The sequence below is a fragment of the Colius striatus genome, chromosome 7 (assembly GCF_028858725.1).
Source record: "Colius striatus isolate bColStr4 chromosome 7, bColStr4.1.hap1, whole genome shotgun sequence".
NCBI classification, from domain to species: domain Eukaryota; kingdom Metazoa; phylum Chordata; class Aves; order Coliiformes; family Coliidae; genus Colius; species Colius striatus.
Window position 1 is genome coordinate 1,732,983 of NC_084765.1, and position 24,149 is coordinate 1,757,131.

Sequence of the window (24,149 nt, forward strand, 5' to 3'; positions counted from 1 at the left end):
GTTCAAGTCATTACCTTGGGATGCTCAGAGATTCAAGCTGTGTTGCATTGGGATGCTCAGAGGTTCAAGCTGTAAACTTGAGATGCTCAGAGGTTCAAACCATTACCTTGGGATGCTCAGAGGTTCAAGCTGTGTTGCCTTGGGGTGCTCAGAGGTTCAAGTCATTACCTTGGGATGCTCAGACGTTCAAGCTGTGTTGCCTTGGGATGCTCAGAGGTTCAAGCTGTGTTGCATTGGGTTGCTCAGAGGTTCAAGCTGTGTTGCCTGGGGGTGCTCAGAGGTTGTAGTTGCAGAGAAGAAATGGAGGTGATCTACCCATTTGTACCAGTTTGTTTTTGTGTAAGAGCTCCCTGTGTTTGGATTAGGGGTTTGTGTTTATTGTAGGATCAAATAGAAGCCCTAATAAGGGGACAAGGCAGGGTCCTTTTCTGGTTTGAGATCCATGACTCCTGATAGAGTGCTTTCTGTGCAGGATGAGTTTACCTATGAAGCAATTAGTGTGTACTCTGGAACACTGCAGTGTTGGTTTAAGGAAATAACCATCAGCTGCCCTTCCCTGACTCTCGTCCCGTCGCCTGACCCAGGACAGCCAATGTGCTTCCTCCTCCCAGCCCCTGTCCCTTGTTGTGTGCCCTTCTGTCTGGTGATCTGCTTCAAATGGGCTTATCTGCCAGAACTAACAGCCTCCCAGCTCTGTTAAAGCCTCTTGGCTGACCTAAATCCCTCTGACAGCATTGACCCAATGCCTACTGGAGCATTGGCTCGAGCTGTCAGTCTGCCAAGCTGCCACAAAGCGTTGACTCTGCCCCTGGGTGAGCCATGAATGGGCAGAAAAATGAGCTTTAGACAACTCTGAAGGAGCTTCTGTGGTAGTTTTCATATCACTTTTGTTCTCACTTGCCTCCCTGAATGGCCAGGGGCCTGGGATTGAATGGCTGGGCAAAGCTTTTACAGGTAGATGTCCTTTTCCCTGGTGCACGTTCCCCAAGCTGAGGGGAAGCAGCATCACTGTTCCTGGGCTGTGGGGAGGCTGATAAGCTATCTCTGCTATAAAAGCCATTCCTCTGATTTCACCCTCCCAAGTGGAAAATTGTCTTTCCACAATCACCAGTTAACAGCTCCTCTATAAAAGAATAAAAACATAGGCAAAGCCAAGCCACGATGGTCTGATCTCAAATCCTCCCCTGACCCTTGGAGAACTCTGAACTAGTAGCTCAGTTGGCTTCTCCACGCTCCCTGCTAATGGGTTTGTACTGGAGAAGGTGTTCCCAGGCTCTTGGAGCCCTGCAGTGACTCTGGGTGTGACTGGGGAAAACACAGAGAGCATTTTGATGGTCAACAATGAGTTTATTGAATGGTAAGCATACATGAGGAGGGAACAAAAGTTGTTCATTTTGGGGTATGCTGAGGTGTTTTAAAGAAGGAAATAAAACAGGAGCTGTCCCTGGAAGGTTTTATTGTTGTAACAGCTCCTAGAAAACATTTGACATGTTAGGGCTCTGTTAGAAGGCTTTCTTAGGAAGCATCTAGTAGGAGAGGCCATGGCTAGGACATGGCAGCTTGGTACAGAAAGAAAAGGGTGTCTTTGCCCTAATGAAGAGCTGAAATCCAGCAGGTGTGATCAGCAAGGAGTGATGGTGCCTGGAGATGTGTCCTGATGAAGCTCTGTGAGTGCTCTGGGCCTCCCAAGCCCTGTTCCAGTAAGCAGATGGGATCGTGGACTGCTCAAATCCATGCCCAGAGGCAAAGCCTCAGTACAAACCCCCCAATTCCCACTCTGCCTCTGCCTGGAAGCGTGAGGCTGGGTTTCATGTGAGCTCACAATGCTGGCACAGGCCCATGGCTTTCAGGGGGAGTTACTTTGCTGTTGCTGAAGGTCTGGGCTCCAGCTTTAACCTACTGTAGCCAGAGAGCCAGAAGCATGTGCTTTGTCAGGGGGTGAATGCACCCTTGAAGGGCATCGTGTGTGTGAGCCCTGCACTGTCCCTGCTCTCAGAGCTGAGGGAGAGTGAGCTCCCTGCAAGGTCCAGCTCATCACGAGCTGTTTAGTGATGCTGCCAGCCTCTGCTGTCTCCTCTGAGCCTGTGCTCTGCCCTTTCTTGCCTCCTGTCTTCAACTTAAGTTGTCCAGGTAGATACTGGTGATGGATGGGAGAACATGAGGCATCTGACTGCAAGTTACTTCTTCTTCTTTCTCCACCCCCTTGGTATTTTCCCTGTCACTCTTTCATGCAGCCCTCCCCACCCCTCTTCCCACATTTCTCACATCTCTGTACTTCTCTCAAACCACCTGCCCATCTTTCTCCTGTCCTGAGCCTTCTCTTGCCTTTGCTGCACTTGCTTCAGTTAATGCTTTCCTCTGCCAACAGTCTTCCACCATCCTGGTCCTTCAGTCCCTGCTAACAAGTGACTGAAGAGAAGGAAAAGCCAGTTCTTTCCTGCTTATTGTTCTATTATCTGCCCTGAAACAAACTGTGTGTTTCTAACCCGTGGCCTCTCTCCCTTGCCAAGTGCTCACGTAGCCAATGGTGCAGTTGAGCTGCCTTCAACCCTGGCAGGCTCCCAGCATGTTTTACAGCTTGCTCCTGTGTGGGTTTGTGTCTCTTTCCAGTGCAACTGAATGACTTCCACCAAGAGAGAAAGGTGTACAGGGTTTCCCCATGTTACTTTGAGAGAATCTAGTTAGGTAGGGTCCCCAGGGCAAAACTCTGCTGAGGTTGCTGTGTCTGAAGCATTTTGGTGGCTGATTGTAACCTGCAAAGGGACTTTCCTCTGTGACTGGTTGCTTCATTTTGCTCAGGTTGGAGACAAAGCCAAGCAAGGTCCTGGGGACTCGATATCCACCTAAATCTGCAGTTGTACTGAACCCCCTGGAAACCTCATTTCACTTTGGTGCTACTTCAGGTTACAGCAAAGCACATTGCTCCAGGCTCTTTGTCAGAGATCTGTTTGACCTGCTCCAGTTAAAGGGCAGAGAACTTACACATAAAGGCATGTATGGAACAGCTAGAGTTCCAAGACAGAGAGATCTTTAGAGGGAGGGGAAGAAACTATCCCAGCCAGGGAGGCTTTGCCTGACAAAGTCAGCAGCAATCTGACATTTCCACCAGCCAAGCTTTTTGTGTCTGTGGTTTCAATGAGTGAGACAAATGCAGGGCTGTCACTAAAGGCTGGTGACCTGTTCCTTGCAGAGCTGAGCTTTTGCTCTTGCACTGGGCAGGGCAATGCAGGACACTCTGAAGGCACTTCTGACTAGAAATTGCACAGCTTTTATTTGTGGATTGGAGCAACTCAAACAATTGTCATGAGAAGGGAATTTGTTTCAGCAGTCTGAAAGAAGCAAGGAGCTGGGGAAAGAGTTTATACCAAGACCTCTCCTGCTTCCCCCTTCCTTCCCTTTGGTATGTTGTTGCTAAGGTCTTGGCTGTTTGCCTGGTGAGCTGCTCTTTCCTCTGCAGGTCATTGCAGCGTGGTTGCTCTCCTTGGATGTTCCATGTTCCTCTCAGCCAGCAGCAGCAGGAGCTGCACTCTCCCAGGCTGCTGCCTTGGCAGTGCTTTGAGTTTGTGGCAGAAAACCAGTCCTTCCAGTGGTCAGTGGCAAAAAGGCAGCCAAGCTGCTAAAGCAGGACTGTTTACCCAGGCTTGGGCTCCCAGCTTTCTGCAGTGTCTCCAGGTGTTAAAAAGCAAACAGTCTCACAAGAAGAAAGGTAAGAAGGGACAGGGCTGAGGAGGAAGAGGCTGAGAAAACGTTTGCTGTTGAAATAACAACTGGAGGGGTGAAAAAACCCACCAGGAGGTGTCAGGAAAAGAAGGTGAATATTGGAAGGATTGTAGTGCTGCTGCTGCCATGTGCTTGTGGTCATCTTTGCTGGAGCAGAGACAGTGAGATACATTCATGGAGTCAGAAAGAGGTGTGCATATTAAGGCAGTAGTAGCCACAATCTCAGGCTGGCCTCTTGCTGCCTCTCTGGGAAATCACAGCAGCATTGCTTCTGCATTTAGAAATCCACTAGAACTGTCAGAGCTTTCAGCCACCCCGGAGGCAGGAGGTTTTCATCCTAATCATCCCTAGTGGTATTCAGGTATTGCTGGCTTAGGGGTGGGTAAGAACACCAGGGTAAGTCCTTTACAAACCTTAAGTGGTACTAGCTAGCTTAAGTTGCAGTTGTGCCTATGATTTTCCCTGCCTGGAAGCAAAGACATAATCTCATCTTATTCTCCAAAGAAGGCTGAGGAAGGGGAGAAGTAAGTTTCCTTTTTGAAGGGACTGGCCAGAGTCCTGGAGTTGTCTGTTCATGAAGCACCTTGCTGATCCTGTGGGACTCTGCCAGCGTTGAAGGGTTTGAGAGAGAAGATCCAGCTTCAGAGCTGAGCAAAGTCATGAGGCATTGCTGATAACCAGAGTATCCCTGCTGTGAGCACCCAGACAGCTCTTGGAACCTGAGGCTGCTTTTCAAACCCTTCTGGCCCCTTCTCACAAAGGAAAGGGGATGCCTCTGCTGGTGGCTTACAGCTGAATCTAAAGCCCTGGGTTTATTTGGGATCAGGTCACCTGTTAAGAGAAGCACTTGGAAGCTGTTCTATCTCCTGCTAAGCCATTAATGGCTCTGGGGAATTAAGGGTTGGGCAGAAAGACTTTGAGACAATGCTTAAGAGGGTTCTCCAGAAGGCTTGGTCTCAATTCTGATCTCAGCTGCCTCTCTGAAAGGGCTTGGGCAGCTCCTCCTTTTGCAGGGAGAACTCATCTCCTTCACTGCTCGTTCCCAAGAGCAGGGTAAGCAATGCCATTGCTCCTGAAGCAGAAACAGGCTTGGTCTCTGCTGCCAGGCATGTGCAGAGAGGCAGAACTGTGCCTTTCTGCAGCACACAGGCTGCTCTGCTGCAAAGACCAGCTGGCTTTACACTGGAGCACTCAGGAGCAATTAGTTAAGTTTTGCTGATGTGACTTCTTTTGGTCTCTTGTGTGAGTTACTGACCACCATAATGCTGTGCCAGGCCTGGGGCTCATAACAGACTAAATAAACCCTCTCTCAAAGGAGATACTTTGCTCTTTAAGCCCTGGGAATAGGAGCTGGTCATTGAAATACAGCTAGATTAACCCAGCTGAGAGCTGGTTGGGCATTAGTTGTGCAGAGTCAGTATCACAGCTTCTACTAAAGTGATGCTACGAGTAGAGAGTGTGAAAGGAGGGAGAGAAAGGAGGGAGCTCAAGAGAGCCAGGCTTGGGGCAGGGCTTGGCCCAGCAGCTGCCCTGAGCTCTCAGTTGCAGTGGGCATCACAGAGCATGTTGTATTTCCCTCGATAACCGAATGAAACCCAGCTCTCAGCTCCTCTTTCACAGCAGCTGGCTGGGATGTCCTTGGGTTGTGAATACTCACTGAAGCCTGAGAACTCTTCTGTGTCTGTGGATCAGGGGCTTGTGTGGTTTAGGTAGGATCAGAACGAATCAGAAGGTGGAGGTTGGATATTAATGCCCTTTTTACACACTCCTCCTCTCCCAGCCTTCTGTTCTGTGCAATGCTGGCATCACTTCTCATCCTCTCAAGCACAGTTTAGATCTGTCTGGATTAAACAGGTACCAGGAGCAGGTGCCAAGACAGGAAACCCCCTTCCAACTGTGTACATAGATACAGACTGAAATCTGAGATAAAAGACACATGTGTGATTTCCCCACCCCCCTCTCCAAGCTCAGCCCCCCATCCCTCCCAGTCACTCACACCTCCCCAGAAAGATTCATGGTCACTTATGGAGGTAAGCATCCAGCCATAGATGTCCAGATTTCTTTAGGGATCTGCAGAAAGAAGATGAAGAGCAGTGTGTCTGGCATGTTTTGCCTCCCTGATGTGTTTTCTCCCCACAAAGCAGCCTGTTGCTGAATATGAACCCTTGGCACACCAAATGCCTTCCCCCAGTAGAGCAGATATAGCCAGGAGAGCCAGGGTGAGCAAGAACTTCAGCTGTGTGTGATTCCTAGTCCCTTTGGACCTGGATAAACAGCAAAGCAGGATTGCCTGGGCTCACCACATCATTGCTCTGAAGGGGTTTCCTCAGATGCCCCATGGGATTCTCCTGCAGAATGTCCCTGCTGCATCACCTTTGCACTTACTGTGGGACACAACTGAGCTGCTTTGGGCCCCAAAGGCCTCTGACAAGCAGAATGTATTCTGGAGGCTGGGAATGGGGCTTTCCATGGTTTATGGGAGATGATCTTTCTGTTGGGGGGGCAAGTCATTGCTGGGAAGCTGCACGGGGATGTGGGCTCTGTGTGCTGGGATGCTGGGCACCACTCCTCCAGGTCTCACTGTTTGCCTGCATTCTCCTTTGGATCAGAGAACCAAAGGAGCTTTTCCAACAGCTTTCAGCCCTTCTGCATCTTGGAGCCAATGTGCTTTAATTTGCATTTGCTTAGGATGGTTTGAGAAGGGAGATCCCTCACTTGCAGAACACTTTCTTATGTTCTCTGTCATGAATTCCTCCCCTTGGAGTAACTGAGACAGAAATGTTAACCCACAGCCTGCCTGACAAGGACTGTTGGACTCAGCTTCAACTGTGTCTGGAGGAAACAACCCTTTGCTGCTGGCAGGGAAGCAGCATGGGCTGTAACCTGACTCCTTTCCCCTTTGATTCATCTCACTTGGCAGCTTGAAGACACGCTGCCAGCTCCCAAAAGCAGTAACCAGCAGCTGTCAGAGCAGCACTGAGAAGTGGTGTTACAAAGAAAGGTCCCTGTTAGGTCAGGTTGGTACCCATCTCAATGCTAACTAGGGGGTAGTTTGGTAGCAAGTGCTCTGGGGGACAGTTGCTTCTTCCCCCATGATGCACTGAAGCAGCTTCCCATCTGTTGGCCCCTGGCACTCACCCACCAAGTCAGTGTCATCTCTGCTGTGGGTTGCAGGTGTTCTTTGGACTGTGATACAGAGGCTGTTGACCCAGTGACACCAGGCTGTACCAGACCAACCTGGTATCTCTGCAGGCTCTGTAGTGTCCTGAGTTCTCTGTGCTAGACAATACAGGCTGTTCACCCCACAATGAATTGCAAGCTGCAGCTGATGCTGCAAGGACCTTACCCAACAATGTCCACAAATGCTTTCCCAAGAGGCTTCTCCTCATATTGGACTCCATGCTTGGCACATAGTGACTTCACCAAAGGTTTCACCTTCCAGAAGTTGTGCCTTGGCATTGTTGGGAACAGGCTTGAATTGAGAAAGAGAAAACAAACCTGAGACTAAACTCGAGAGACTAACCCCGAGGGATGGGCATCCCTGTCTGCCTCCTCCTAGGGCTCATTCTTGAATGCCTTCTCTAGACAAGAGAGAGTCTCAAAGAGATGTCTGTGCTCTCCAGCCCCCCTGCTTTAAGGAGGCTTGTGAGCACCTAATGCTTTGGTTCTGCTGCCACTCTGCCATGCCTCAAGCAGAGCTGTATTCGAGGAAGACAACCCAGGTCAGCTCATGGAAAAGAGGCAAGGTGAGGGCAGCAGGAGCAGGGAGGCAGCCTCAGTCTGCTGATGCCTGCCTGTTTCCTTTGGGCAATACTAGTTGTCTCTTGCAGAACTGGATCCCCAGACACCTCCTTTCCCACCTCTGGAAGCTCCTGACACAGAGAAGCAGGTAAGGAAGGATTTGGTATCCTAAGCTGGTTTCCAAACCAGTCACCTGTACCCCAAATGCCACCTCTTTTACTTTTTGTCTTGTGGCTGGTAACAGACTGTCCTTATAGCCCTGGTTTGAATGGCTGGGAACCAGGTAGCCAGCAGCATGTGCAACCCCACACAGCAGCCACACACCATAAACCACTGAGGTGCTGAAGTATGTGGTAGCAGGAGAGGAAGATGCCACCCCTGTGGCAGATGCAGGCTGTGACCCCCAGTAACCTGGCACTCCCTTTCCTTGGCACTTGCTGGTGCTCCAAAGATCCCTCCCCATCTCCTACATGCACCTTGAGCAGACTTCCCTTCAAGCCCTGTGTGGTGACAAGCTGGTAATGGCCAAAGGAGGCAGGATCCATACTCACTGGTGCTCAATTTGGAAGTTGAGGTGGCCGGTGAACCAGTCGTTGAAGAAGGACTGCTCGATATTGCACGTGGCTGCAAGCTGGGGAGGCAAGAAAGCAGCTGTGAACCTCAGGGAGGTCTCCCCTTAAACCCACAGTGAAGCTCTTCTTCACAGAATCACAGGACAGCAGGGCTTGGAAGGGACCACCTTGATCAGGTCACACAAGAAGGTGTGATAATGCCCCCCAGGCTGCCGTTGGCTCCTTGCCCACCAGCCCACGTTGCTGCTCGTGGCTCTTTGCTGCCCCCCAGCACTGCCAGGTCCCTCTCCTGGAGCTGCTCCCCAGCAGGTCACCCCCAGCCTGTGCTGGTGCTGGGCTGGTTCCTCCCCAGCTGCAGGACTCTGCCCTTGGTGCCCCTCAGCAGGTTCCTCTGTGCCCAGCTCTCAGCCTGCCCAGCTCTGCCTGGATGGCAGCTGGTGAATCAGCCAGTCCTCCCAGTTTGGTGCCATCAGGGAGACTTGCTGAGGGCACACTCAGCATTCTTGCCTGTGGCAGGGGCTGGGACATGTCTTGCTGCAGCACTGAGCTGTCAGGGTGCAGGAGACTGCTGTGCTGAGACAGCTGCTTGCACCAAGGGGATCTTTAATCCTCCTTTGGGGTTTCCTGGCAGCTGCTGTGCTGACCTCCTCTCCACACGTTTGACCATGGGTAAAGGGGACAATATAAGGAGGCAGTTTGTGGCTATTTGGTGACATAGGTCACATAGTCCAAGTACAGACTTAAATCTCAGCTCCTCCTGCTCAAGAGGGTCAATAACACAGCAGGGTGGAAAATGGGGGAGGAGAAGTGGATGGGCACAAAACATCTGTCCTCACCCCACCTGGTTATCAGCAAAGCTCTGGAAACGTGTTCCTAGCTACTACTCTTGCTGGCAGTGGCTGTAAAATCAGGTATTCTCTCTTCAAATGCTCTGACTGAGCTGGCTAAGCTGTCATGGTAAGCACAGGGGATAGATATTCTCTTCATCCCCCCCAGATGCATCATGAAGCCACATCGGGGTCAAAGAGGCTCATCTCTCTGTAGCATATAAACACTTCTCTCTTATAAACCCCCTCCCCAAATCTCTCATCACCTCTCTCTTTCCCTCCTCCCTCCTTCTCTGTCCCTCCAAATTCCAACTGCATAATCTGCTTAAGCAAAAGCTGAAGCTGGGCATCTGAACACTCCCATGACTTCAGGGATTCTATTCACCTGCTTCCCTGACAACAAGTGCTTTCAGCACCTCTTTTGGAAGTGTTTTTAGCACAGGGGAAAACTGACTTCTCAGACACTGAAAGCTCACAACCCAAGCCCCATTAACAGCTACAAGTATTGATCACACTAATTAACACGTGGGATGACCTCTGCTCTCATCCCAGTTCATACTAGGCTGTGGGCAGTGACACAGTTGCTCTCTGGGTCTGAAACATGGAGCACTGTGAATCAGGGGGAGCTGTTCAGCAGGGTGGATTTGTCTGATCACATTTACAAGGCAGCTGCTTTTCATTTCAGTCCTTATTGCTGAAACAGAACACATTGATCTCCCCCTTCAGCTTTGACTCTCACTGGGGCTCTTCTGTATGTTCATCAGTGTATGGTAACACACAAAAGATGCTTCTTGGAGCTGATACTGCCTCAGATCTGAAGGAACCTTTTGATTATCAACTGAATTGCAGAGATTTGGACTTCCATGTGTTGGCTCAGCGTTGCTGCCTCTGGGGAGAACATCTTTGTGAGAGAGATCACGGCCAGAGACCATACACCTGGTGACAGTGGTAACTCTGCCCTTGGAGTAAGTTTCTAATCCATTTTGAGGTGACTCCAGGGGTATTCTTTCCCCTCCTAGTTACCTGAGAGCTGAGCCAGTCTCTGTGCTTCTCAGAATCAATTTCCATTGGAATGTGATTCATCTGGGTGACCCACACAAACCAGTGACTCTCCAGAAACCTTCAAAACCAAGCAGGCACAAAGCACAACAGTTTATATTGCAGGTGGGGGTGTGAGGTGGAGGAGTGGGGTTTACAGGGAGCAGCAGGAGGCACAAGCTGGGGGGGGGAAAACCTCTGAGGGATGGCAGTGAATGCCTCTCTTTCTATGGGAACCAGAGAGGATCAACTCTGTGATGAATTCCCCTTCCCCTCTGTACAGCTCTGGGACTAATGCAATTGGGATTAGGTAGAAGCAGGGCACCCAGCTGGGTTATCCCTCTTTTTGCCTTTGGCAGTGTTTTTCACTGAGCTCAAATGTTTAACTGATGCTTGCTGAGGACTAAATGGCATCTTTTGGTACTAGTCAGTGTGTGGGCCATGCACTGGGAGAAGTGGTGAGCGTTTCACTTACTGGGAAGCAGGGCTCATGAATTACCTTCCCAGTAAGTGAAGAGGGTGGCCTGAGGTGCTCTGGAAGGGTCCAGCCTTGGTCAAAGTGGGAACAAAATGCATACAGGTGTTGGGAGTGAGGAAAGGAAGGAGAATCCTGGCTGGACCATCACAGGATAGGGGAAGAGGCAGGCAGGAGAAGGTGCTGAGTGCCAGAACCAGCTCAGCTGCAGGGAGGACTGGGAGATGCTAAGAGGAGAGCGAAGCAGTGGGAATAGCAGAGAACTTAAACTGGGAAGGCCCAGGAGATACAGCAGAGCTGAGATTGGGTTCATCTGGCACTGGAGTAGGGGGAAGTGCCATGGTGATGCCCTTTGTCTCCTACCTGACAAAAGTGAGGAGGGACAAGGATCCCAGGACACCATAGAAGGGGATGTACGTGAGGAAGTAGCGCATGTAGTAGCTGATGGCCCAGGCCAGGTCCTGGGGGAAGAGAGAAGACATTAGGCATCACTTTACCTGTCTCATGGGATGTGTCCTTAGGGTAATGAATAGAGCAAAGTGGGATCCCTGCCCACTGGTCTCCCTCCCTACTCCAGTGTTGGTTCCACAAAGGTGGAGGGAACATGAACTCACCGCCCAGAACCTGCGTCTGATCATGGTCGAGATGATTTGGATTTGGAAATACACAGGGATGAGCAGAGGTGGGAAGACTGCAAAGCAAAGGGAAATGTGTTGGGACACCAGAAAGGCTGGAGGGGTGTGTGTGACATGAGGGAGGCAGGGATTCAGGGCTGCTTCTAGGGGAAGTGTGCTTAGCACTGGTGAGAGAGGTGAGGTGCTGGGGATGGGGGTGGTTGCTCCACACCAGTTCATTTGCTCTTATCAAAGAGCATTGACTGGCAACATGCATTCATTTCCATGGAGCCTCTCATCCAGGAGCCATTTCCCAGCCTCAGTTGTTTGTTTTGCTGGCAATGCTCCAGGTGCTTTGATATCACTGAAGCACGTGCTTTTGGGACCTGCCCAGGGGATGGTGGTCCTAAGGAAGGGATGCTGAGGGTGAGTTGAGACTGGAGGAGATGCTCTGCTAACACAGTAGGGCTGGAAAGGTGGAGTGGCATTCAGGGGAAAAAGGAAGAGTGTGGGGCAGATACTCACTGAGGAAGAAGTACTCGTGCTGGTGGTTGTAAGGCAGGTACTTCAGCTTCTTCTTGCCATACTGTAGGACACAGAGGAGAAAGCTCAGGCTCATGTTATGACACTCACATGTAAGAGAAGATTCTCTGCAATGCTTCTTTATGGACTGGAGAGCTTTGGCTATATTCCCACCCCCAGGTAAAAAGGTGCTTTGGTGTGGTTGGATGTACTGACTTTGCAAGGGTGCTGCGTGCAAAGTGCTTTTAAAAGTCTTCTGGCTCATGAATCAGGTAACTTCCATTTATCTGAGAGCCTGATGGCACCTCAATGCACTTCACCTTCTGCCATGCCTGTGGCTGTCCTAAGAGCTGCTGTCATCTCCTTTATTATAGATACCCAAAGGGTGAGGGCTGAGAGGATGGGGCCAGTCCTCTTTCTCTGGTGGCTGGGGACAGGACAAGGGGTAATGGGTATAAACTGGAACACAGAACAGGAGGAGAAGCTCCTTTGGTGCTGAAGTGAGGGAGCCCTGGCCCAGGCTGCCCAGGGAGGGTGTGGAGGCTCCTTCTCAGGAGGTTTCCAGACCCACCTGGACACGTTCCTGTGCCCCTGAGCCAGGGGAAGCTGCTGGAGCAGGGGCTGGGTGGGCTCTGCAGGGCCCTTCCCACCCCCACCGTTGTGGGTGTATCAATACCAATGTGATAGGCATGAAGCCTGACCTCTGGCAGGTCACTGCATGGGATGCCAGCTCAAGACCTTGGGTAGTTGGGGTCAATGTCCCAGCCATTGATCCTTTTTGACTTCTCCAGCCATCAGCCCCCACGAACTCCTGCCACTAGCCAGGCCTTGGGAAAACTTACTCTACCACCAGTGGGAAACCTGGGCTGGTCCTGAGCTGTTGCTACCACAGACCAGCTTAGATCTATAATGTTGTGTCAGTGGTTTGCTATGTGATAAGGAAACAGGGTGCTGTCCTTGCTCTGCACTGGTTCCTGCATGACTGTGGTCCACCTACAGACAGCAGCTGCAGAGAAGTTGCCCCACACTCAAGATTCTGCCCTTGGACTGTTGCATTTTTGCAGGTGCCTGTTTGTTTCCAACGAGAAGAGGAAGCCAAGATGAGGTCTAACCTCATCTTCACTGTGAAATACCTAGAGGTATACAGGAGGGTCTTGTTTGATCTCCAGGAGTGTTCACACAAGGCCTGGGAAAAACCTGGGAGCTGTGGTTTTGCTTCCAGCAGAGCAACTTCCCAATGAAGGTGAGTCTCACAGCACCAAGAAATCAGGCACATCGTTCACTCTGAGCTCTGCAAGGCTGTGTGCTTAGCATCAGCTGGAAAAGGATTATATACAGCTGGGAGGGAGTATTGGGATAGACTGATGCTGGCAGGTATTTTGTAGGAGGGACAGCCAGTTTGCCCTGTTGTCATAAACGTTTTGTGTCCTTCCCTTGATGGTTTGTGTCCCTCCTTTTGCCTTGAAGTGGCAGAACCAGGGTGTGCTTTTAAAGCCAGTTCTCAGGCACAACCTGGTTGTACCCACATGTTGGAGGGTGTGACACTGCTTTCTATCTTCTGGTAAACAGCTTGCTTTAAACCCCAGCAGAAGGCTTTGATTTCAGTCCTATACAAGACCCCTTCTGCCTCTTGAAGATTCTGTGTGTGCAAGACATTCTCTGTACACACCAGTGTGTCCCTGACTTGTGTCTGCAGTTAGCTTCTCAAGAGTATAAAAGCTGGCTGAGAAACCATTCACTGTGGAATGTTTTCTTCCCCTTAGAGTTGCTGCAGGTGTGTGTTTGTTTTCTTTGGTTTAAGGTGGTTTTTGTGCTTTTAAACTGATAAATCCTTGTCCCACTGTGAAAAAGACCAAGGGTGGTACGTGGTTTAAGTCCTTTGTGTGTGTTTTTATGGTAGATAGTAAGTATTTGGGCTCTAGAAGGGCAGATGGGGTTAGAATTCCCTATCATAGCCTGTGAGTTCACGTGCAGCATGTCAACACATAGTTAATGCAAGAAAGTGCATTATGGAAGCAGCATCTCCTCAACCCTGTGGCAAAGGCTTCAGTGGAGAGGGCTTGGAACAGATTGTCTGGGCACAGCTGGACTGACTCATGTTGGAAGATAAATGGAAGATGACTTTTGAGCTATTCTTGATGAAGGAACACTTTGTTCCCCCCCCTCACGTTGACAGTCCAAGCCAGCAGGACAAAGTTGCCTTTCGTGTCTTTCTACTTTCTCTCCACTCCCATCTTCATTGCTTCTCCTGAGCTACCCCAAAACACTTTGTCCTGTGGTCAGTACAGGGAATGGAGAGGGAATTAGAGAGTCAGCCTTGCTCTCCAGGCCAGGGTTTGGGAGGGTGTGAGGGCCAAACTCCTGTCAGACAACACAGACAGATGAAATCCCTGCACAAAGTATTTCCTGTTTTAGCATTCCTGGAAGCTTTGACTAAGTCAGTCAGTCATGTCTAACAAAGCTAGCCAACTCCTCTTATCCCACAAGCATTCTCTGAAGCCCTTTAGGACAAGAGCTTTCCATGTTCTACCCACTTTGCCTTACCTCAACAGGCTGTGTGTCTCCAAGGACAAAAATATGCAGCATGTTCACATCTGGGTCCTTCTTGAATATGTTGGGCTTGGCGTGGTGTTGGAAGTGACGATGGTTCCACCAGTTTGCAGAGGCTCCCTGGGCAGACACAAGGACAAGGAGCTCATCTAGGAGAAACTACACTTCCCCTAATGGTGAGCTTCATCTCTGTAAACTAAACCAGTGCAACTGGGAGCACGGCCAATCTGTTATTTGCTTTTGAAATAGCAACGAGCGGTGAGTGAGCTGCTGGTTGCTAAGAGACTGCTGGTTTCAGAGGGCTGGTTTGCCCTCACTAAGGATCATTCCTATTGAAAGAACAGGGGACAAATATACTCTGAGTGAGCTGCATGCCAGCCTGCCTTCCTACATCTGAACTTGCTATTGAATAGTGGAATCACGGAATCATTTAGGTTGGAAAAGACCTTTAAGATCATCAAGTTCAATCATTAACCTGATGCTGTCAAGGCCACCACCAAACCCTCTTGCTGCTATACTGATTGTGATCCTGGTTTCCTTCTACTGCCTGTGCCTGTGAGGAACCAGGAAAGACAAAGTAGGTTTGGGGGAGTAGGCTGAGCTGTGTCCCACTCTCTATAAGACCCTACTGCAGGTGGATGCTGCAATGCCTGGCTTGCACTGGACCTTGCCCAGGGTAGAAGCTCCACTGGGATGGATGGGATGTAGCAGGATGGGATGTTTGAAAAAGTATGTGGAGTATGACAGGATGCTAGAGAAGCTTGTTAGGCAATTTCATCAGCTTTGTCCTCAGCTGCTCCAAACTGGTGAGGTTCCACTGAAGCTGATGGAACTGCTGAGTTCTACAACAGCTGTGATTACAGTCTCTCATCTCTCCTGCACAACAGCTCCATGTGCAGTGGTCACTTCATTGCTCCATCTACTTGGATGTGCATCTACTTGGATCTACCTTGTGGAAAGGCTTAGAGCTGCCCTTTCCTATCTTGACATAGTCAAAGTGACTGTGGCTGTGTCCAGAGTGTTCTGGCTCCACGGAGCACTCTGTTCTTTACCTTCAGGTGTCCAATGACAAACTTGTGGACGATGTGGTTCCAGGAAGACTTCTTAAAGACAGACAGGTGTCCAAAATCATGTTGCAGCCACCCTGCCTGGGCCTGGGGTGAGGGGAAATCAAGTGGTTAGGAAGCTGTTTGAAGTCAGAGTTGAGCACAGATGGAAACCGAGATAGGAGGCGAGTTGTGAGTGTGAGGAAGAGAGGGAATGAACTGAAGGGAGAAGGTGAAGGTCTCTGTTTTCATTCTGTGGGGGATATGGAGGCATAGACTCATTCAGGTTGGAAAAGACCCTTAAGATCACCGAGTCCCACTGTAAGGCTGCCAAATGCACCAACATGTGGGAGCAAAGGCCAGAGAGGTGAGGAAAATGTGTGAGCCCCCAGTCAGCAGTGGCTAGGGGTGGTCAGAAGGCACTGCAGTGGCAGGTATGTTGTGAATATTTGTTTGCCACTGCTATGAATGTTTTGCCCTGGTAATTAATCTCACATGAATAACCCAGAGGCCACTGCCCTTGCCCTGAGTGGTTTGTGCAGCCAGCACGCTCTGTGCTTACTCCTTCTCACCTGGGACGTTGTGAGGATGCAGGAGAGGATGAGAGTTGTGATCCAGCCAGTACCAAAGTACAAAACCATTAACCAAGCCAAAACTTCCATTACAAGAATATGGCCCAAATACAGAGAGAAGAACAAAGGATTTGCTCTGAACAAGTCCATGTCCTCTGCTGTCTTCCTCAGGGTCCGGAAATCCTCCACCAGCTGGGACTGCAAAATAGACATGAAAGACACAGAATGGAGCTTGTAAGTAAGTCTGAGTGAGTCTAAAGAAGGCAGGTGAAGTGCCACACTAATTGCTTGGCTACTTGGGAGGACCTGTCTCTATATTCATCTTGGTTTCTAGCTTTTCCTATGAATAAACATCCTGGCTGGTCTGAGCCCAGGTCCTGACCTCCTGCACCTTGAGCTAGGAGAGTAATTCAAGCCTGCTGCTGTGAATCAGAGGCACTGCTTGGGCTGGTTGAGAGTTACATCAGCTGATGACTCTTGTGTGAATGAGCTTTGCAAGTATTAAAGAGAATCTGGAGAAGGAGCTAATTCAGTCCTATTTACTTATGCATCATTCCAGAGCTTTGCTGATGAGCACCCAACATCTGAGCACCCACCGTCAGAGCACCTATTGTCTGTTGAATCTGTGGGTCAGCTCCTGTGCAGTCATTGATGAGGAGAGTTGCTGGGTTAATGTTGGGTTAGCATTGTCTCTTCCATTGTGTGGGATGCAGACATATCATAGTCATGGGCAGACACAAACAACAGGACAGGATTGAGTTTCGTGGCAAGAGCTACTCATGCCATGCACTGTGCCTGAATAATGGATGAATGGGCTGGCTGGGAGGGACACTGAGCTGTCCTGAGGATGCCAGGAGGGTGGAAAAGGGACTTGCTGGGTGGCTTCTCCTTAAGGACAGCCACTGAAACGAGACAACTTGGTGTAGAGAACAAGTCTGATGAGGAGAGGCTGAGGGACCTGGGGGTGTTCAGCCTGGAGAAGAGGAGGCTGAAGGGAGATGGGAGGTTGTAGTGAGGTGGAGGGTTGGTCTCTTCTCTCCAGTAATGAATGACAGGACAAGAGGAAACAGCCTCCAGTTGCCCCAGGGGAGGCTGAGGCTGGAGCTGAGGCTGAGCTGTTTCCCTGAGAGGGGTGTCAGCCCCTGTGCCAGGCTGCCCAGGGAGCTGGGGCAGTGCCCAGCCCTGGAGGGACCCCAAAGCCCTGGGGCTGAGATGCTGAGGCACTGGGTCAGTGCTGGGCTGGGCAGGCTCCAGCAGCTCCAAGGCCTTTCCCAACCCAAATGATTCCATGATTCTATGATCTGGGTCACCTCACCAACGGGTGCCTACTGCTTGTGCTTGTTCATGGCACAAATGGGGCTGCTCTCCAGAGCTTTGCTGGGACTGGGCTCAGCAGGATAAGCCTGTTGGAGTCTCAGAGAGGTTATTTCCCTGGGATCAGCCTGTCAAAGGGAGCTGCAGGGCAAACAGTGAAAGAGATTCAAGTCTCATTGAGGTAGTGAGCAACTTGTTTGGAAGGCTTTTCAGACTTCTTTGCCTGCTCCTCTCCTTCCCCTGTAACACGCAAGTGGTGACAAAAAGTAGAAGGGACACCAGGTCACAAGAGCTGCTGCACATTTCCCTTCAGTATGGGATCAACCCAGCCTGGGCACTTGGAATGGGCTGCTAGAAAAGGGACATGACTTCCATAGCCAGAGCTCTTAGTGGCTCTCTGGGCAAGGACAGGCTTGTACAGCCAGCCTGAATTTATCCCCTCCCTCCCACACACATTTTAAGCTATACTGGGATGTAATTGCTACAGGGTACTGCTCAGTCACTGAGCACTTCTCCCCCTTTCTAGAGCTGCCTGTAGAGAAGAAACCTTTCTGATCTGCCTCTGACCTGGAGGACATCCCAAGAGGTAAAACCTGATGGACCATAGACATCATTAAGCCCAGCTCAGAAACAATTACTCACGTTTTTCTCTCGGTCCTGGCTGGGTTCCCCTGGAGCAAGCTCTCCAATAAGCAATGGCTTGAGAAACTTTTGCACCAAGGTGGGATTGATATGGAAGGCCTGGAATGCATCCTGGAGTGGAAACAAGAGTAACTGTGTGAGGTTCAGGAGTAAGCTGTTGCTTCCTTCTCGTTGTGCCATCCCCATCCATCTCCAGCACTGTTCTCCTCGGCAGCTGTGGGTGTGAAAGGGGGGGTTCCAGCCTGACCTCCACCTCTGTGATGGCTGCTTCATGTAGTGCTTCTGCTAAAGGATGATGAACTGATGCTGCTGATCTAGCAGCAGGTGAGACCTGGGAGACCATCTAGACATGTGGTAAAAGGCACCTCAAGAAATGTTTCTTCTAAGCTAACTGAATACTTGAATCCCATTAATTCCCTTGGAGGGAAGGCAGAGAGGAATTTGTGCAAATCCTCACTGGGATAGAAATACCTTCTGAAAGTCTGCTGTCTGGAGGCAGTTCAAGAGAGGGAGGTGACTGTGCTGGCTCAACCTGGACATCACTGCAAGTACAAAAAACTACACTACTCGATGTTTTGGCCAGAGCTTTGGATCCCAGCTGAGGAAAAAGCAGGGACTCCTCATTTTAGAGGCTGCCTTTCTCTTTTCATTCTAGAACATGAGTAGCTGGATGCTACCTTAACCCTTCTTTATTCCAGAACCATCTTGTAGATACATAAGCAATTCTGTCTCTGTGCAAGTCCAAGGAAAATGTCCTAGGAAGGAACCAGACCAAAAACTCAGTTGTATACTCAGCAACAGGATCCAATTGAGGGGTGAAACTCGATGTTGATGAAACTCCTCCAACAGACCCCAGCCCTTGTATTTCTGAGGCTGGAAAAGCAGGAAACACATCTGGAATATTCTTTTCCTTACATATATTCAAGACTCCTTCTAGCATGAAGGAGAATGCCTTGTCTGTAGAGTCTGATCCAGGCACTCCTGAGTTTGCCTGGCTCTTCTTTTTCCATCCTCTTTCTCCTTTTCATGTATTTTTGCCTACCTGTGTCCTACAAGTGTATTTGTTTCTCATGTGCTGCTGGTTGTGAGATCTTGCACACCCCTCCTTTCACATGGCCTGGCTTGAATTTTAACCCCAAAGATACAGATAAGGACAGAAAGTTCATCAAGGTCAGCAGCTCTTACTCAGCTCTTGCCCTTTTCTTGCTGTCTAGAACTGGAGTTAACTCTGGAAAATCACCTAGGAGAGCTGTAAAGCTGCAATTAGGTGAAGTACTGAGACTGGGACAGAAAACAACAGTCCAAAACTGAAGTCAGGAGTGCCATGCTTCAGCCTTTCCACCTTTGTCCCATTGCCTAACAAACAATGGCAGCCACTGACTAAAATCTCACTTCTGGCTCTGACCAGAAAGGGCTGGCTGGAAAGTGCTCATTGTGGCCAGCTGACCCTTCTGGGAGCTGACCTCCATCACAGAGTGAGCTCTGCTATTCAGAAACAACCAGCCAACAACCTTGGCCCCAAAGTCCACCAAAATCAACATCAACTTTCACCTGATTCTGAGACTTTGGATTGAGCTTCAAAAGAATCCTCCCACCCTTGGAGTTTTGCTGTGGGAGGTGTGTGAGGAGAGAGACTGAAAGCTGACCTGAGCCATTTACCTGAAAGAAGTGATAGAGGAGAAGTTAGAGATGCAGGAGGTGAGGGGAGAAAAGAGATAGCTAAAGGTGCAGGAGAGAAAAAAACCCCAACCCTGTGGAGAGGTTTACAGATTATAAAAGCCATGAAATGCCAGAGGCTGGGGGGAAAGAAGTAAGGAGGGGTGGAGAAAAAAAATCAGCTCAATGGGAGAGGCAAACCAAACTGCCTGAAATGAAAGTGAGGGGCACTTGTTCTGTAAAGCACCAGAGTGTGGTTACTCTCCCCTGTTTGGCACCAATTTCAGGGACAAAGTGATCTCTGTCCCCACAGGGATACTGTCCTCTCCTTTCTACAGAGGGGATGAGGCACTGAGAGGAGTGATTTGCCCAAGGTTAGCACTGGTAGCAGACCAGTTCTTAAGTCTTTTTGCTATGTTGTGGCATTTTCCATTCTTGGAGCCATCAGTGTGTCACTGGAATGTGAGGGCTGGTTGCTGGTTTCCTTCCCTGGTCCAACTTGCAGCTGATGTGGAAGAGCAGAATGAGTGGAGCAGAATGAGTGGGGCAGTGAACAGCTGGCTGCAAGGTTTTGCAATTTGGGGTGGAAAAAAAAGGGGGTGAAGGGCAAAGAGGGAGAGAGTGAGAACAAGAAGCATTAAAGAATGTTGGCTCAATTATCTAATGGGGGAAAAAAACCAGTCTTTGGAGGTCTGACCAGGTACCACCTGACCATTGGACTGGAGATTGGTGTTGTGTTCATCAGAGAGCTCTCCTTTGCCTCTGAGCTCAACAGCTTTGCTTCTTTCTGGATGGGATGAAGAGTAAAGGTTGGAACTGGTCAGAAATGCAATCATGCATGTGAAAACACAGCTGTGACTCAGAACTATGCTGCCTTGTCTTCCACTGCTGTCACAAGCCTGTGACTGGCAGCAGGAAAGTTTTACCTTCACTAGGGAAGTAATACACATCACTGGCAGCTGCAGAGAATGGGCTTGGAGCAGATGATCTCCAGACATCTCTTCCAACCCCAGCTGCTGTGGGATTTTGCAGTACAGCCTCCAAGGAGGGGAGAGAACCTCCTGAATGCTCTTATCACCAGCAGAGCTACACTGATGGAAAGGTACCAGTTGTATCTCATGCATCTCCTTTCCTAACAGGTCCTGGATGTAAAACACCACCAGGATTTTGGAGTTGTCCTCAGTTCTGTACTAGAGGAGATAAAAGCAAAAGGCAAAACACAGGCTCTGGGCAGTGCCACGTGCTAGTTAACTCCTGACCTCCCAACGTTGTGGTCTACTGGCCAAATAGGCTGAAGTGTCCCATGGGAAGTGGGCAAGTGAGAATTATTCCAGCTGCTTTTGGTGAAAACCAGTTTGATGTTACTGAGGTAGGGGCTGTACCTGAGCACTGGAAGTGCTCAGTGCAAGGGTGGCCTTTCATATTCTTGAACCTGTCTGACACAGAGAGAGGCTGCAAAGTGCCCTTGACCCATTTTGGGAAGGCAGCTGTGCATGATGTGATACCAGACCAGGTTGCCTCAGGCTACTGTGTTGTCTCAGCATGCTAAAGTGTGGCTGAAAATGAATGAATGCTCATGTGCTCTGAGTACCTGGAGGGGAAATGTGTGCAGATGCTTTCCTGGGCACTCCTAACCTGACTCAGCCATGAGCTGAGCATGCTGAACACAGAAGGTGCCATGGAAGTTTCTCAGCTGTCCTGCTGTGAGCATCCTGAGCTGAATGAGCTCACACATCAGGGTGTCTGCAGCATGGCATAGCTGTGGAGTTCAGTGAGTGTGTCAGTGCGCAGCTTGTGATGATCCTCTAGAGAAGTGGTCCAGGATAAACAGACAAGATGCTGAGTTTCCTCTGGTGCACATTGGCTGGGCTGGAGGTCCTGCCTACATGAGGTGCTAAGGAGAATCTGTGTTGCTCAAGGAGAAAAACAGAAGCTGTGTACAAACTAAGAATGGAAACACATTCAACTGAGTTCTCCTCATTGCCTTTGCTTCCTCCTAAACTCTTGCAGTTGCAACATGGAATTAAACTCATTAGTTAAGCCTGGCCAGGGTGGAGGCCAAGGCTTTCTCACCCTCAATGACAGAGAGATTTTGGCAGTAAAGCTGTTATTCAGCCCAGGGAAGCTGGAGAGCAGATGCCAGTTCTGGTTTAGTGCTCAGAGCAGTGCAGAGCAATGTCAGAGCATTCCTAAAAAGGTCCCTTCATGGAAGATGCTCTGAGTGCAGGGGCTGCAGTGGAGGATGGGGAGGTGGGAGAAGGACCAGCTGTGGGACAGATCCAAACCTGTGTTTCAGATTCCCTTGTCAGGGTTAGGATAAGAATGCAATAACAGAGCTGTTTGTTTGTTTCCAGTGGAGATATTGGAATGAAATTCTTGGGGATAAGAGTCCAGCTCCTTCAGTTTCAGCAGGCTTGTGTCTAAGCAGCTGAAAGGAAAACCTGGCTCATCTCTACGAGGCAGAAAGCCATCCATTCAGGGGACTGATTGGAAGGGGACAGGAACATCCAAACACATCAAGGAAAGGGATGGAACAAAAGCCCAGACCTCAGCGACTGGTGACTGATGGAAAGAAGGTTGGTAATTGCCCCCAATTCCTTCTGCCACACACGGAGCCTCCTTGCTGAGGTGGAAAGAGCCGCGGGAGACAAACAGTTAAAGAGCTCGGGCTCTCCTGCCGCTTCCCAAGCACATATTCGGAAAGCCCCGAGGCCGGTTTAGCTGCTCTTAACCCCGGGCTGGATGCCCTGGGGACACCACAGGCTCCCTGGATGCTCTTCGGGAGAAGGTGGCTTTGAGGGAAGCTGCAGACAGCAAGCTCCGAGGCAATTTGTGCCTTTTCTTTTCAAGTTTGGCTTGTTTGCTCGTTTAGTTTGGGTCGCTCGGGGGTTTATTTTAAGCTCCTGAAAGGTGGGAGGTAGCTGAACCCAGCCCTGGAGCAGCTGGAGCAGCAGCAAATGGGTTTCCTCCTTGGTTTTCTTCTTTCCCCTTGGTTTTCTCTAGAAACCTGTCTCTAAATTCCCCGGAGAATTCTCTCCTGGGCCAAAAAAAAAAGTGCTAAAAAGCTCCTTGTATTAAAGCCTCAACCTCCTGACAGAAGCAGCTTTGAAGCCCAGCCTGGCCTCTCGTTAACCCTTTCCTGGGCTCGCCTGCTGCACGTCATGAGCTGAAGAGGGGATTACTTGAGGACAGTTTGCCCACGGACTCAAGAGCTCCTGGCACAGCACAAGCAAGAGACAAAGACAAAACGGCGGCACTTAAAGCAGAGCCGAGCAACCTGGAGCAACCCATCTTCCAGATGCCGCCGACTCGGGGAAGCTGCATCCCTTTGGACCAACCGAAAAGCGGAGATAAAGAGACGAGCTGGGGTGCACAGCAGGTGTTAAGAGGGATGGGGAGAGAGGGAAGCAGGCAGCCGGCTGCCCAAAAACCTGCTCCCTCCTCCACAAGCAGTGACCTGTGCAGTGGGGATGGATGGGGATGGGGGTCGGGTCCTTACCGTGGCATCTTCCCCGGCGCAGTGGCTGATCACTCGGTGACCTCCCGGGTGTCTGTATGCCCATTTGGTGATGTTATAAACCTTCCTTTCTATCACCAGCCACTGGTCCGTCCTCAGGTTGTGCTTCTGGATCTCCTCCCAGGTGTAGCGGCGGATCTGCGGCTCCGGCTCCCCCGACTCGCCTCCTTTCTCACCCCCTTTCCCCATGGGGCCACTTGCAGCTTTGTCTTCTCGCCCAAAGCAAGGGGTAGGGATGGTGCAACCTCTCCCCGCGCTCCTCAGGGATGCGCCGGAGGGAAAGGGCTTCTTTTCTTCTAGCGCGAAAGAACTCAGCTGATCCCCTGTCCTCTCCCTTTACCTTCGCTCATGTCCTCCCTTCCCTTTGTCTCGCAGCCTCTGGGCTGGCTCGGAAGTGCCCCCTAGGCTCGTTTTCCCCGCACTGATGCACTTTCTCCTCTTCCCACAGCCCCGTTTTGTGGCAAGCTCGGCCCTTTCCACACCCCCAACGCCGCCATCCTCCCTCCCTCCCTCCCTCCCTCCTCCATCCTTCCCCCGTCTCGCCAGCATCCCCGCGGCCGCAGCATCCCCCCGCACGGAGCCCCGCCGGGGGATCAGCAGAGCGCGGCCGCCAATCGCGGCGCCGCCACCCGCCCGCTCCCGCCCATTGGCCCCGCGCCATGTGCCCGGGGGGAGCGCGGCCGCGGGCGAGCGCTGCGCGGGGCGGGAGCGGCCAGGGGCAGCCCCTGGCCTCCGCTCCCTCACCGCTTCCCTGCGTCCAAAAAACACATCCCTCTCCCTCCTGTTTTTTTACCCCTTCTTTTTTTCTCCTTTTTTTTTCCCCTCCGTTTTTTTCTTTTTCCTATTCGCATTTTCCCCTTTTCCCCTTCCCCTTCCCCTTTTCCCCCTTCCCCTTTTCCCCCTTCCCCTTTTCCCCCTTCCCCTTTTCCCCTTCCCCTTTTCCCCCTTCCCCTTTTCCCCTTCCCCCTTCCCCCTTTTCCCCTTCCCCCTTTTCCCCTTCCCCCTTTTCTCCCTTCCCCTTTTCCCCCTTCTTCTTTTCCCCCTTCCCCTTCTTCTTTTCCCCTTCCCCTTTTCCCCTTCCCCTTTTCCCCTTCCCCTTTTCCCCTTCCCCTTTTCCCCCTCCCCTTTTCCCCTTCCCCTTTTCACCTTCCCCTTTTCCCCTTCCCCTTTTCCCCTTCCCCTTTTCCCCTTCCCCTTTTCCCCCTCCCCTTTTCCCCATTCCCCTTTTCCCCATTCCCCTTTTCCCCCTTCCCCTTTTCCCCCTTCCCCTTCCCCTTTCCCCCTTCCCCTTTTCCCCCTTCCCCTTCCTCTTTCCCCCTTCCCCTTTCCCCTTCCCTTTTCCC

At 50.7% G+C, this 24,149-nt stretch overlaps 1 protein-coding gene and 1 long non-coding RNA gene across 2 annotated transcripts; one reads left to right on the forward strand and one right to left on the reverse strand.

Annotated features, from left to right (window-relative positions):
• Positions 1 to 5,700: 5,700 nt before the first annotated feature.
• On the reverse strand, positions 5,701 to 23,272 carry FADS2 (fatty acid desaturase 2). The gene is made up of 12 exons (XM_010200979.2): positions 22,789 to 23,272; positions 17,634 to 17,744; positions 15,678 to 15,875; positions 15,112 to 15,213; positions 14,054 to 14,179; positions 11,513 to 11,573; positions 10,988 to 11,064; positions 10,737 to 10,834; positions 9,884 to 9,980; positions 8,013 to 8,092; positions 7,067 to 7,192; positions 5,701 to 5,790 (listed from the first exon to the last, which is right to left on the reverse strand). Exons 1-12 carry the CDS (start codon positions 22,993 to 22,995, stop codon positions 5,739 to 5,741), a joined length of 1,335 nt encoding a protein of 444 aa, XP_010199281.2. The 5' UTR covers positions 22,996 to 23,272; the 3' UTR covers positions 5,701 to 5,738.
• LOC133625702 (uncharacterized) lies at positions 12,637 to 17,564 on the forward strand. The gene is made up of 4 exons (XR_009819007.1): positions 12,637 to 12,752; positions 14,062 to 14,235; positions 15,849 to 15,911; positions 17,518 to 17,564. It is a non-coding gene; the product is annotated as an uncharacterized LOC133625702 (long non-coding RNA).
• Positions 23,273 to 24,149: the final 877 nt, after the last annotated feature.